Consider the following 15,023-nt stretch of genomic DNA (forward strand, 5'->3'; position numbering starts at 1 on the left):
ATCTATCTGGGGGGCTGTACACCTATTGGGAACCACTACCTGATCATAGGTAGACAGGCCCCCAGATAGATATTACTACCATTAGTGATGGGGATCATATCTATCTGGGGCCTCTATACCTACTTGGGAGCCCTACCTGGTGGGGGTCATATCTATCTGGGGGCCTGTGTACCTACTGGGGAGCCCTGCCAGATGGGGGTCATATCTATATGGGGGCCTGTGTACCTACTGGGGAGCCCTACCAGATGGGGGTCATATCTATCTGGGGGCCTGTGTACCTACTGGGGAGCCCTACGAGATGGGGGTCATATCTATATGGGGCCTATGTACCTACTGGGGAGCCCTACCAGATGGGGGGTCATATCTATCTGGGGGCATGATGGGAGCATTATATGTGATTGACGCATGATGGAGGCAGTATATGTGAGGGGCGCATGATAAGGGCATTATATGTAAGGGGCGCATGATGGGGGCATTATATGTGAGGGGTGTATGATGGGGCATTATATGTGAGGGGCACATGTAGTCCAGCCTCTACCTCCAGTGGCCCCCAGATAATTTGAGTTTAAGATCCCTGTCTTAAAAGGACAAGACAGCAGGGGTGCAAAGAGGCGACGTTTGTGTTATGCCATAACGTACATCCTCTGGCATTTAGCTACGTAAAGATTTTGTGCATGCACAAAAAAGAAGCTCAATTAATCACTATAGTAACAAAACAATAAACCAAAACAAAAGAAAATTAATAACAATATTATATAAATTAGCTTAAGTCAATTTAAATGGAAGTCCCAATAATCATCTGGATTTTGTCAAGATTTCTTCCCTTAGACAAATAAAATAAATTTTATTTATATAGCCTCATTACCTTAGAGAGTTTTCCCTAGAATAATATTGAGATAATACATCATAACAAATACACAAGACAGTGTTGTCCAGGCAACATAAAGAGGGGTATTTATTTCAGTAGATTTCGGTAAGGCCCTTCTTTAGTTATAGAAAGATTAAACAAGCCCAGATGAAGCAAGTAAAGCCCTGGCAGATCTCAGACACATCCAGACTATTAATGGCCTGCACTATACTTGTATTTGAGTAATAATGAATAATAAAATATTGTAAAATCACCTCATCATTACAGTTATTATTTCATCTTTTCTTAAGAGGATGGCATTTGCTAGCCATTATTAACCTTTAAAGTTGGAGCTATAATGAACTGCTAATGGCTGACCTGTTAATAAGCTTACATTAAGACAAGGTATTGCAGTAAGAAATATAAGAGATATTTTTTTTTCATGCAATAATGGTGCAATCTGTTATTTAAAGCTTGTCTTAGAGTAATGGAAGTGTCAGGGCTTATAGAATACCAGAATGCAAACAATATAAGTGACATTGTCATACAAAAACAAAGGAATTTTGCCCTTGCCTTAAAGGAATAGTCTTATGCGAATAAACGTATCCCCTATCTGCAGAATAGGGAATAAGTCTTGTATTAAGGGGGGATCCCCTGTACAGGGCCCCGACGAACGATTCCATAGAGATATATGGAGGGGGTGTGGCGGCCCCAGCTTCGGGCGGGTGTCATGACGCGCAGCTCCAGGGGAGAGCCAGGGCCCTGTACAGGAGACTGCGGGGGGCCCCATTGCTTGGACCTCAGTGATCTAAAATGTATCCCCTTTTTTCATGAGACAACTCCTTTAAAGTAAGTTTAATCCATAAACAACTTCTATGGCATAATAATAAAAATATAGGCCATTCTTTCACCAAAGTTTAAAATGACTCCCTAGATATCCACTTACTAACGCTCATTCCCCAATTCTATGTAATACAGTTACTTGGTCTAATTTCCAAAATTTTAGATTTTAATAATTATTAATGGTGTCCATTGACACAGGAACACTCTGGGGCCTCATCCTCTTGGTACCCAAAAGATATGTATGTATACTTCTTATAAGGCCTGTTAAATTATATGTGAAATAAACCAGGATATTGATAAACTTCAGCAGCTATACTTCTGATGATCTATATAGCATCCTCACTGGACACTTTATTAGGTACACCTTACAAGTAGCAGGTTGGACCTTTTGCCTTCAGAACTGCCTTCATTCTTCATGAAAAACATTTTGCAAGGTCATGGAAACATCTCTCATAGATTTTGGCCAATATGGACATAATGGACAAAAGAAGAAAGTGGCACATTAGGAGGCAGCGCAAGATCGCAGTCACTTCATAGATGCTAGGAGAAGAACGGGCAGTCTATCATAACAAATCAGAAGGTTAGTGTGATGATATTAAACAAAGGTCTCTTCCCACACATCCATAATCTGCACCGTGATGCATAAAAATGTATAGCCTTAAAGCGGACCTCGGATCATGCTGGGAGTTGTAGTTTTGAAACAGCACACTAGTTGGGACACATTGAACTAAGGCCATAGCTGTACAGAGTATCTGACCCTGAATCCGTCCACACCATTGTTTTGATAATTGACAAGGAGGAGGTTTTTGGAGTTACCAACAACCTTTGCTAGACTTTTGCAGCTCAGGGAAATGCCCCCTGGGCTTTTAAGGCCAATGGAGTCATCAATTATCAAAGACAAAGGTACGCACAGATTCAGGGTCAGAAGCCCTGTACAGTTATGCCCTTAGTTTGTACACCAAAAACCTGCAGACAAGTCCACTTGCTATATTTCAGGTACTCCTCTAATACAGTCATGGCCGTAAATATTGGTACCCCTGAAATTTTTCAAGAAAATGAAGTATTTCTCACAGAAAAGTATTGCAGTAACACATGTTTTGCTATACACATATTTATTCTCTTTGTGTGTATTGGAACTAGAGATGAGTGAAGTTACAGTGATTGAATTCGTCACTAACTTCTCGGCTCGGCAGTTGCTGACTTTAGCCTGCATAAATTAGTTCAGCTTTCAGCTGCTCCGGTGGGCTGGAGACTCTCTCCTAGGACTGTATCCACCTTTTCCAGCCCACCAAAGCACATGACAGCTGGACTAATTTATGCAGGCTAAAGTCAGCAACTGCCGAGCCGAGAAGTTCGTGACGAATCGAATTACTGTAAATTCGCTCATCTCTTATTGGAACTAAACCAAAAAAAGGGAGGAAAAGAAGCAAATTGGACATAATGTCACACCGAACTCCAAATATGGGCTGGATAAAATTATTGGCACCCTTTCAAAATTGTGGAAAAATAAGATTGTTTCAAGCATTTAAACTCACCTGGGGCAAGTATCAGGTGTGGGCAATGTAACAATCACACCTGAAAGCAGATAAAAAGGAGAGGAGTTCACTTAGTCTTTGCATTGTGTGTGCCACAACAGAAAGAGAAGAGAACTGTCTGAGGACTTGAGAACCAAAGTTGTGGAAAAATATCAACAATCTCAAGGTTCCAAGTCCATCTCCAGGGATCTAGATTTACCTTTGTCCACAGTGCACAACATTATCATGAAGTTTGTAACCCATGGCACTGTAGCCAATATCCCTGGGCATGGATGGAAGAGAAAAATTGATGAAAGGTGTCAACACAGGATAGTCCGGATGGTGGATAAGCAGCCCCAAACAAGTTCCAAAGATATTCAAGCTGTCCTGCAGGCTCAGGGAGCATCAGTGTCAGCGCGAACTATGCATCAACATTTAAATGAAATGAAACACTATGGCAGGAGGACCCCACTGCTGACACAGAGACATAAAAATGCAAGACTACATTTTGCCAAAATGAACCAAGATAAAGCTTTTTGGTAAAGCACGTCATTCTACTGTTTACCGAAAATGGAATGAGGCCTACAAAGAAAAGAACACAGTACCTACAGTGAAATATGGTGGAGGTTCAATGATGTTTTGCTGCCTCTGCCACTTGGTATCTTGAATGTGTGCAAGACATCATGAAATCTGAGGATTACCAACAGATTTTGGGTCGCACTGAACAGCCCCGTGTCAGAAAGCTGGGTTTGCGTCCGAGATCTTGGGTCTTCCAGCAGGACAATGACCCCAAACATCCATCAATAAGCACCCAGAAATGGATGGCAACAAAGCGCTGGAGAGTTCTGAAGTGACTAGCAATGAGTCCAGATCTAAATCCCATTGAACACCTGTGGAGAGATCTTAAAATTGTTGTTTGGAAAAGACGCCCTTCCAATAAGAGACCTGGAGCAGTTTGCAAAGGAAGAGTGGTCCAACATTCCGGCTGAGAGGTGTAAGAAGCTTATTAAAGGGTGTGCAACCAAATATTAAGTTAAGGGTGCCAATAATTTTGTCCAGCCCATTTTTGGAGTTTGGTGTGACATTATGTCCAATTTGCTTTTTTTCCTCCCCTTTTTGGTTTAGTTCCAATACACTCAAAGGGAATAAACATGTGTATAGCAAAACATGTTACTGCTATCCTTTTCTGTGAGAAATACCTAATTTTCTTGAAAAATTTCAGGGGTGCCAACATTTACGGCCATGACTGTTCTTTACTATAATTGTGCCTAGTACATTTAGGTGCTAATTCAGTGTTTACCAATGTGGCTCCAGGTGTTGCACAACTACATCTCCCTATGCCTTCCCCACTGTCCTATAAAGACCCTCAGAGGCTACTTTCGGTTGTTTACTGCTAGACATGCCCCTATGTTGCATGCAAAGACCTTCTACACAGTTGACAGACTTTGAGAGGGGGCGCATGATTGGAAAGAGCATATAATAAGGTCTTTTGAAAAACTATCAATCTAGGATGTTCTGACCAAGCTGGCAGATGGTGTTGGAAGCAGTGGGTAGAGGGCGTGCACAGACGGCGAACAGGCTCAGGATGGTCCAGACAGATCACCAGTATACAGATTTGTTGGATTTCACCAACCAGAACAAACAACTCCTCTAGTTTCTATTTACCATTCATACACAGGTGGCACCTTCATTACATTCTCTGTCCAAACCATTCCAAATGCTTAGCAAAAGGAAATTTGTCATTGTGCCCAAAACATGTCCTGTCATTGACAGTCAGCCACCGTCCCTTTACTTGCAGTGGTGTGAACAAGAAACGCGGACTGCTACAGACTAGAACTATATAGGAGGGGATTTATCAAAACCTGCGTAGAGGAAGTGTTGCCCATAGCAACCAGTCAGATTGCTTCTTTCTGATGGGTTCCTAGGACCAACTGCCCCACTGTTCCTCTAAACAGGTTTTGATAAATCTACTGTATAGTCTTTAGTGATAAATCCAGGTTGTAATTGGAAACCACCAACAGTCCAGAGTACAGAGGCATTGTGGTAAGAGCTTCAATCCCGCCTTTGCTGAGGAGTGACTACTACTGGTGTGATGACCTTGAGAGCCATCACATATGACGGTCAGTCACTTCTAGTAATAAGAGAGACACTAACATCTCATCGATATGTCCACAACATCCTGCAATCTCATGTGTTGCCTCTTGTGACAGGGCTTCCAAATGGCATCTTTCAGCCCGACTGCAACATTTCCTTGGCCTGCCTGGTCACCAGATTTATGACCATTCGAGCATTTATGGTGAGCGTCATCTTTAGCAGTCTACACGTGTGCACAATTTACAGGCTTAGCTGCAACATCTGTGGGCAAATGTGCCGCAGGATGCCATACAGAACCTGTATGCCTCTATACCCAGCAAGATCAGATCTCATAGATCAAGGCTACAGGTGGCTGATCAGGCTACTAAAGCCTTATTTCTATTTTTATTTCTATTTTCCCCAACATATGTGTCCTGTTGCTGTAATATTATGATCACCTACATATGTCATCACTACATTTACACAGATTCATTTAATTCCAACAACTCCTTCTTGGTGCATTATATTTTATATAGAGAATCCTTAATCTATGCCATTTTTTAAATAACTAAAACTATACATAGATGCAATACACAGGCACTGGAAATCTCTATTTCAACAAAGCTGATCCATTACAGATTAATTCTAGTAACATTTTAGGAGAGAGAAGCAGCACTAAGGGGGCCATATTGTTGTTTGCATTGTTTTGAAGGACATCTAGCTAGCATATTTAGGCACACTGTATTGAGCTATATTGCTTTGCATAATAAAGTACATTTTTTACATGAATAGGATTCATATTTTTCAGTATTGATTGACAAAGTCCTCACTCTTTAAAAAGCTGTTGCGAACAATAATTCACCCCATTACTGTAATCCCTACAGGAAACAGGATGTACATGTACGAGTCCTCTCTCATTGCACGCTTTATAGCTGGTGGGTCCTGGTTGCTATCAGCAGCCAGGACTTACGGCTAATGCTGGACATCACTGATAAGGCTGATATCCAGCATTAACCCTTTAGATGCTACAATCAAAGTTGAAACTTAATTAAAAAGCGAACAAAAAAGATCCCATCGAAACAATAATGGTAGCAATAAAAACAACAGATCACAGCACAAAAAAAAAAAAAAAAAAATCACTCATACAGCCCTGTATATGGAAAAATAAAAAGCTATGCTGCATTCACACCACGATCTGACCTTCCGATGCACAGATACAATTTTGGAAGCTGAAATCGCCTGAAATTGTATCCGTGCATGGATAGGCACAGACAGATACGGAGCCATTAAAGGAGATATCCAGTGCTGAAAAACGTATCCCTTATCCTAAGTAAAGGGGATAAGTTTCAGATCGCTGAGGGGGGGGGGGGTTCGACCCCTTGGGCCCCCCGCGATCTCCTGTACGGGGCCCCAGCAGCCCGCAGGAAGGGGGCGTGTTGACCACCGCACGAAGTGGCGGCTGACAAGCCCCCTATATAACGCTCACATCTCTGCACTATACTCCAGCCAACCAGTGATGTGAATAGAAATTCACATCACTTATTCATATTTTCCACCCAGAGTGGTGATTTGCTGGATTGGTGGTAGCCAATCACCACTCTCAGCGGGAAATATGAATGAGTGAGTGGCCGGTCAGTGTACAGAGCAGAGATGCGAGCGCAGGAGAAAGCCACTTCGCATCTCAGGGATGAAGGATGATCATCAGTTCGCAGTGATTGTCACTTCTGAGACCTGTTGCGATCTGTCTATTAATGCAGGTACTACAGCTCCCAGCATTGTGCAGGGGTGCTACATGTTGAGAGTAGTAGCACCTGCAGTTAAGGACAGATCACAGACGATGTTACTTCTGACACCTGCTGTGATCCTCCTGTATAATGTATAGATGCGGCCGGCCACTCTTCTCTGGTCCCCATGCACTGAAATATATACACACCTATTCATATTTCCCGCAGAGAGTTGTGATTAGCTGGAACCATCTGACCAATCACAGCTCTCTGCGGGTAATATGAATATGTGTATATATATGGCAATGCAGGATACCATAGAAGAGCGGCCGGACACCCGGGGCGAATGGACACCCGGGGCGATATGTCAATTAGAACAGGTACTACTACTCCAATCATCCATGCTGGGAGTAGTAGTACTACCTAAAAAATAAAAAAAAGAGTGAAAAATACACACACAAATACACAATACATTTTTATTATTGTCGGCTACATTTTTATAAAAAAAAAAAAAAAGGTATCTTTATCACTTTTGTGGCTTGTTAAAGTCCAAAAAAGAATAAAAACCACCTGTAAAAACACCAAAGTTAAAACCCACATGTCGTTTTTTTGGTGCTTTTGTTACTTCCATAGACTTCTATGGTAGAAAAATGCTACAATCTGGGTGGAAAAAAAACGCCATAGGCTCAACACCGCCAAGGAGCTGAAACCCCCCCCCCCCCCCCCCCCCCCAAAAAAAAGTATAAAAACGCCAAAAGGATTAAAAAACGCCAAACTGAAAAATGCAAAGTGGAAAAAGAATTTTGCGATTTCTCATTGATTTATTTATTGGGTTCACTGTATATTTTGTGATAAAATGAGTGATGTCATTACAAAGTACAAATGGTGGTGCAAAAAACAAGCCCTCATATGTGTCTGTAAGTGAAAATGTAAGGCTATTAGAAGGCAAGGAGGGAACAACCAAAGTGCAAAAATTAAGAAGTCCTCTGTCATGGACTTTCAAGGCAACTTACAACTTGTTATTTATTGTGGGGGAGAGAGCTGAAAGCTGAAAAAAAGGGAAAATACTTTTAAATGTTTATTTTATTTAACCTAGTTTTGTAGACTTCGGTAAACAAAATACTGTACTATCACAGTCCCACGCTCAAACAGTAGAGCTAGATAGGTTTACAATGCTTCACATTTCTATATCTGGTCACTAAATTCTTGCTATTTATAATTCCATTGACTGTAATGTTGAGGGGAAAAAAGGGGGGACTTGCAGACAGAATAAATACAAACATATTGAAATAAACACAAAGTAAATGGTTCCAAATTAAATGAATAAAAAACATACAAATGTCCTTACTATTGTGGGGTTTTTTTAATAAAAAAAAAAAAAAAACACAAAAACAAACCAAAATTACACACGTTTGTACAGATCACAAGGGTTTGTCCACACTCCAGACATTCCGTACAAAATTTCCAAGAGGAAATTCCGAGCGGATTCCGCTTGCAGCACCCTTCCATTGATCTCAATGGGAGGCTGCTGCTCAGTTCACACAAGTTCCGTAGAAGAACCACCAATGAGGAATTTAAATTTGCCAAAATCAAAAATGGGCCCAAAAAGATAAAATAAGTCAATAATACTTTGAATTTCAGTGGTTAATTTTGGTGACATATTCTGCACAAAATGAATGCCGAATCTGGCGGCGTGGATCCAATGATGAAAATCAGCAAGGGATTTCCTTGCAGAATTTCCTCAGTGTCAACATACTAAATACATGTTTAGCCATTTCAAATACAGTTAGTTGTAAAGAGACCCAATTTATATTTTACATTTTCGTTCAATACCATAGAGATATATGATTGCAGATCAATATCTATAGAATATTAAAATCTAAATATGACAGGGTACCATTTAAAAAAAAAAAACATGACACATATAAATAGTGTATGAAGATCTGACTGCCTTGTGTGACGTTCTCTTCAGTGGTCTCATAAGGATGTATAAATAAAAGCAAAGAAAACTCAAGAGATCTTGTATCATTTCTTTACCACGACAACATAAGCTCAAGTCCATTTATGTTAATGAAGGTCGATGTAATACAGAGTTTCAGTGCCCTCTGTGTCCTTCATTAGTATATTCTATAATCCACTGAATGTTCAGTCAATTCTCATCAAGGTGTCTCAGTCATGGTCTTCTGAAGTGTCTCCAGGACAATTGGACTGAAGGTCTTCTTCATCTGTGTAAAATATATAGAAATTACACTTAAAAAAGCATATCACCTTATCTACATTAAAAAGCAAACCTTTCACTATTATTAGTATTAGTATTATAATATGGCAAGGTTCTAAATTCCCAAATTTTCCAGTCTGCTGATCTTGTGATGTGCAACATCTGTTACTTTCAGTAAATACAATATATTTAACACCAGGAATATGGCACAAGGGTAAGAGTTATGTGGATGCTCAATCCATTCGAGACGTACTTCAGTAAAAAAAATGCACACTTCTTATATTCAGAATTTCAAAAACTTTAGTAGCATTTAGTAAATATAAAAGTTACAATAAATTTCACCCACTGTGCTCACTAAGCGCCAGACAGCCTCTGATTCCGGATTGTATTCACCCTTTCATGGGCTCCTGGATCGTTTAATTCCAGGTAACTTTCACCCTTGTGTGGGCTCCCGGTTCCAAGTTCTCCTTCCTCTCACGAAGGGATAAGGTCAAACAGGCGGCGGATACTTTCGACGTTTCGGAGGCGACGCCTCCTTTCTCAAGGGTGAAAGTTACCTGGAATTAAACGATCCAGGAGCCCATGAAAGGGTGAATACAATCCGGAATCCAACCCTGTCTGGCGCTTAGTGAGCACAATGGGTTAAATTTATTGTAACTTTTATATTTATTACTAAAGCATCTGTTACTTTCAGTCCCTACATAATTAGTGCTGGGTCCGATGAGCTAAAATGGTGGCAGAGGGACCCCTTACTAGCCTCCTGCCGCTGGGTATTTCTACAAGAGCACCGATCACACAGTACAATGCTATGCAATACGCATCGCAATCTAATCATGCATAAAAAATTAAAAAAAAGTGTTTAAAATTTTTTTTTTTATTATTATATATAAAACCTATTACCTAATAAAAAAAAATAGAATCACCCTTCTTTTTCCAAATAAAAAAAATCAATAAAAAAATTAAAATATTTGTAATGGTGGCGTAAACGTAAAAAATAAATAAATAAATACCAAAGCCAGAATTGCTGTTTAAAAAGTCCCATCTAAACAAAAAAGGTACCAATAAAAACAAAATATCATGGCACAAAAAAATGAGCTCTCATATGCAGAAAAATAAAATAAAAATAAAAAGTTATAGGGGTCCAAAAGAGAGCATACTTTTTTTTTTTTTTTTTTTTTTTTTTTTAAGTAGTACAGTAATATATAAAACTATATAAATTGGGTAGCATTTCAATCACATTGACCAAACGAATAAAGAGAACATGACAATTTTACCATAAAGCGTACTGCGTAAAAACAAAACCTTTCAAAAAAGTTTCAAAATTGTTGTTTACTTTATGATAAAATGAAAGGTGACATTACAAAGTACAAATGGTCATGCAAAAAAAGGTTAGATGGTTGGTTGGTGTCTGAGTGTTGAGTCCCTGACCATTCACAAGAATGAGCCAGGAGAAAAGAGTGTTTAGAGGGTTTTCTACTGGTTCTGTGTCACTTGACCTGGACAAACGTGAAATGCAAGTCTACGGGGCCGTTCAAATCTCAGACACAAAGTAGGAAGAGGAGCCCACTACTGCACGCCTCTCTCCTGGCTAATTCATGTTATCGTTCCACAGATAAAAACTTTTGACATGTCCCTAGGGAGGTACACTTTAACTCACTTAAATTTTATACATAAGCAGAAACTGCTTGGACTGAACAGGAGAGCATGCAGTATATATATATATATACACACACACATACACATACACACACACACACACACACACATACAATGGTCCCTCAAGTTACAATATTCATTGGTTCCGGGACGATCATTGTATGTTGAAACCATTGTATGTTGAGACCAGAACTCTATGGAAACTAGGGATGTAAGAAAAAAATCGATTTGCGCGATCATCGCGATTTTTTCACCTGGCAATACTGAATCGATTAAAAATATTTTTGAGTCGATTCTTTTAGGGATGTGGAATTTGTATCTCCTGATGCCCGGAACAGCATGTCCCGGGCATCAGGAGATACAAGTTCCACATTTGTGGAGCCGGGCAGGCCGGATCTGACGCGGCGGCGCTCTGGGTGTACGGTGCAGGCTCCGACTCGTGCCCGCTCCGTACTCTGCGACCCCTGGCTGATTTCAGTAGCCGGGGGCCGCTGATGCATCACCACTGCTAATATCCAGCATGCGGTGCTCTGCATTGTGTATGGAGCGGGCTCCGGACTCGTGCCCGCTCCATACTCTGCAGCCCCCGGCTGTTCTCAGTAGCCGGGGGCCGCCGCTAATAGCCAGCATGCGGCGATCGCCGCGGCTGGCTATTAAAGGAGTACTCCGGCGCGCACTTTTTTCATTTTATCCCGTCCGGGCTGCAAAATAAAAGAAAACAAACTTTCTCTTACCTGCCAACGAGCCCCCGGAGCTCCGGTACAGGTGTTCGGTCCCCGGGCTGTATTCTTCTTACTTCCTGTTAGCCCGCCACGTCACACGGAGCTTCAGCCTATCACCGGCCGAGGCGGGACATCGCTGCGGCCGGTGATAGGCTGAAGCTCCGTGTGACGTGCCGGGCTAACAGGAAGTAAGAAGAATACAGCCCGGGGACCGAACACCTGTACCGGAGTGTATCGGAGCTACGGGGGCTCGTTGGCATGTAAGAGAAAGTGTGTTTTCTTTTATTTTGCAGCCCGGACGGGATAAAATGAGAAAAGTGCGCGTTGGGCCACTAGATCGCCGCTGTCAAAGCTGACAGCGGCGTCTATAGGGATCTGTGAATGCTCCCTGGTGGGCGATGTATCGGGATATAGTACGATGTATCGTCACCTAGACGGTATCGCGATATATCGGGATATATCGAATCACCACACTGGTATCGCGATTCGAATTGTATCGCCAAATTCTTGCCGATTCACACCCCTAATGGAAACCTGGTAATTGGTTCTAAAGGCACCAAAATGTCATCCAAAAAATAGGAAAAAGTGAGGATTAAAGAAAAATAAGTAGATAACTAATACAGATAAAGAAAATCCTTACATATAAAAATAAGAAAGATCTGCTGGGAGCTGTAATCACTGTCTATGTCAGTGTTTCCCAAGCATGGAGCCTCCAGCTGTTGCAAAACTACAACTCCCAGCATGCCCGGACAGCCAAAGGCTGTCCGGGCATGCTGGGAGTTATAGTTTTGCAACAGCTGGGGCCACCCTACTTGGGAAACCCTGGTCTATGTAGAGGACAGGATCTTCTTCAGGGTCCTGTACAGTACATGCAATGTCCTAAAAAAGTTACATGGAGCCGCCCTCACCTGGTGTCCAAAGGAGCAGGTAACCCTGGTACAGGTAAAGTTTACAGAACATGTAATACCTCCCCGTACTGTAGGGGGCACTACCAGACACCAGTCAGTGCGTACACTTCAGTAATACAGGGGTTTTACCAGTGAATGCCCATTCTGATTGGTCAGATCTTCTGGCCATTGACACGTTTCACAGATCAGGACTGTACGTACATTGTACATTGTCTGGTTTCAACTTACAATGGTCCAGAAAAGACCATTGTATGTTGAAACTATTGTATGTTGAGGCCATTGTAAGTTGAGGGATCAATGTATATATATATAAAAAATTACCAAACAGAAAAAAATACATCACACAAAAACAATGACGTATGCCTGTATGGCATATACTACAAAGACATCAGTAAGAACCTGTGCAGAGGACAAGTTGAGCAGTTGCCCATAGCAACCTATGCTATGGGCAACTGGTCAACGTTTCTTCTGCACAGGTCGCTAGTATTTCTAAAGTTTTTAGTTAGATAAAATTGATGAAATGTAACTAACAGTACCTTCATATGTAGTGCCACACCAGATGCAATATAAATGCTGTCCTCTTAAATAACTGGTCAGAATCTGTAACTTCTCCAGTGTCTAAGAAGAACAAGAAGTGGTTAGAAGAAGCTATAGAGATAACAGAACTGACTGCATTCTACATATGTAAAGCAATTTAGCATGAATAGATCAAAACCAATGAACACCTGACCTGTCCCTATATTCACTATGCAGTTGGGTACGAAAGGGCTAGTTTAAAAAAAAAAAAAAAAAAAAATAAAAAAAAAAAATACTTTTTTGTACCTGTCATTTGCAAAAACTTTTTATGTAATGTAGATAATAACATTACTGTTTACAGTGGTCCCTCAAGTTACAATATTAATTGGTCCCGGGACGACCATTGTATGTTGAAACCATTGTATGTTGAGACCATAACTCTATGGAAACCTGGTAATTGGTTCTGAAGCCACCAAAATGTCATCCGAAAATAGGAAAAAGTGAGGATTAAAGAAAAATAAGTAGATAACTAATATAGATAAAGCAAATCCTTATATATAAATGTAAAAAAGATCTGATGGGAGCTGTAAATCACTGTCTATGTCAGTGTTTCCCAACCAGGGTGCCTCCAGCTGTTGCAAAACTACAACTCCCAGCCGTTGGCTGTCGGGCATGCTGGGAGTTGTAGTTTTGCAACAGCTGGAGGCACCCTGGTTGGGAAACAATGGTTTATGTAGAGGACAGGAGCTTCTTCAGGGTCCTGTACAGTAAACCCAGTGTCCCAAATGGAGCCGCCCTTACTTGGTGTCCAAAGGAGCAGCTAACCCTGGCACAGGTAAGGAATAGTACAGAACTTATATAATAAATCCAAAGAAAGGGCAAAATAATACCAATATATTTAAAGTCGAGTGTGTTGATGACTAACAGTAAATCCTATATACACACTAGAACACCAATTTCATACATAAATAGTAAACTTTATTGAGAACATCATTTAATAAAAACAGTTAAAAGGGACAGTATAGCCAGACAAAAAAGGAGTTGGTAAGGCAGGTAGTATATTATTGGTTAGTATAAATGCAAAAATGCAAAACATGACATAGTTATTCTTAACTATAGAGTAGGGCCACCAGTATAACAATAATTATAAGTTACACATAACAATCATGTAAAAGATTGCACCAAAAAACAAAGCTAACCTAAATAAGGAGGTCACTGCATACGTAGCCTCCAGCGAGTGGTCAGGAGAAAGGGGAAAGGCAAGTAATGGTGTGCAATTAGAGCACAGAAAATCAGCATTACCATGAGGCTTCCTCACTCACAAAGCACAGGCTGAGAGACATAGACAGTGTACCTACCTACACAACACCAGTACCCCAACGTCGTTTCGCCGTTTGGCTTCCTCAGGGAGTATGACCAAGTCTAGTTTGTGGGGGTATATATACAACATACCAGCCAATAGGGATTTATGAGTAAATAATTCATATACAGTTCACCTGGATCGGTGACATGGTCCCGGTGTCTGGCGCCATCTTGGTGCGCATCGCGCATGCGCGATGACATGGTGCGTCCACCATCGTCATCCCGCGAGACAGAGGGAATAATCCGCGCGTGCGCAGTGCGCACCAAGGATCAAGATGTTAACATCAAAAAATACACGAGCGGATATCATAGCATATCCTACCCAGGATAATCAAATAATAATAAATGCAAGAAAGGAGCGCCATTGAGAAGAGAAAAAACAGGAAATAAAAGAAAAGAAAATGAAGAGAACAAAATACAGAAGAGAGCGCACCGCATATATATGCATGTGTCAGGCTACAAGATATATCCAGGCCATTCATAGAGTAGAGGCAGTGTAACGGCCAGACATATATACACACACCCCGTTGGGGGTTCAAACCCCACCTCAGGAGCAAAAAAAATTTTTATATATATTTTCTCTTTGTTACAATTAAATAGTGAAAAGTGCCACTAAAGGTGCAAGTGAGTATAGGTGAAA

General features: G+C 41.0%; 1 protein-coding gene across 2 annotated transcripts in view; it reads right to left on the reverse strand.

The window, feature by feature from the left end:
* Nucleotides 1–8,354: 8,354 nt before the first annotated feature.
* GPATCH11 (G-patch domain containing 11) overlaps nt 8,355–15,023 on the reverse strand; it is a 68,831-nt gene continuing 62,162 nt past the window's right edge. For both annotated transcript variants that reach the window (XM_056567419.1, XM_056567418.1), the window contains exons 7-8: nt 13,042–13,123; nt 8,355–9,226 (exon numbers count right to left, since the gene is read on the reverse strand). In XM_056567419.1, the coding sequence (XP_056423394.1) occupies nt 9,171–9,226; nt 13,042–13,123 (138 nt within the window). In that variant the 3' untranslated portion in view covers nt 8,355–9,170. The remainder of the gene's footprint in view (nt 9,227–13,041; nt 13,124–15,023) is intronic.

The sequence above is a fragment of the Hyla sarda genome, chromosome 3 (assembly GCF_029499605.1).
Source record: "Hyla sarda isolate aHylSar1 chromosome 3, aHylSar1.hap1, whole genome shotgun sequence".
In the NCBI taxonomy this organism is placed as follows: Eukaryota; Metazoa; Chordata; class Amphibia; order Anura; family Hylidae; genus Hyla; species Hyla sarda.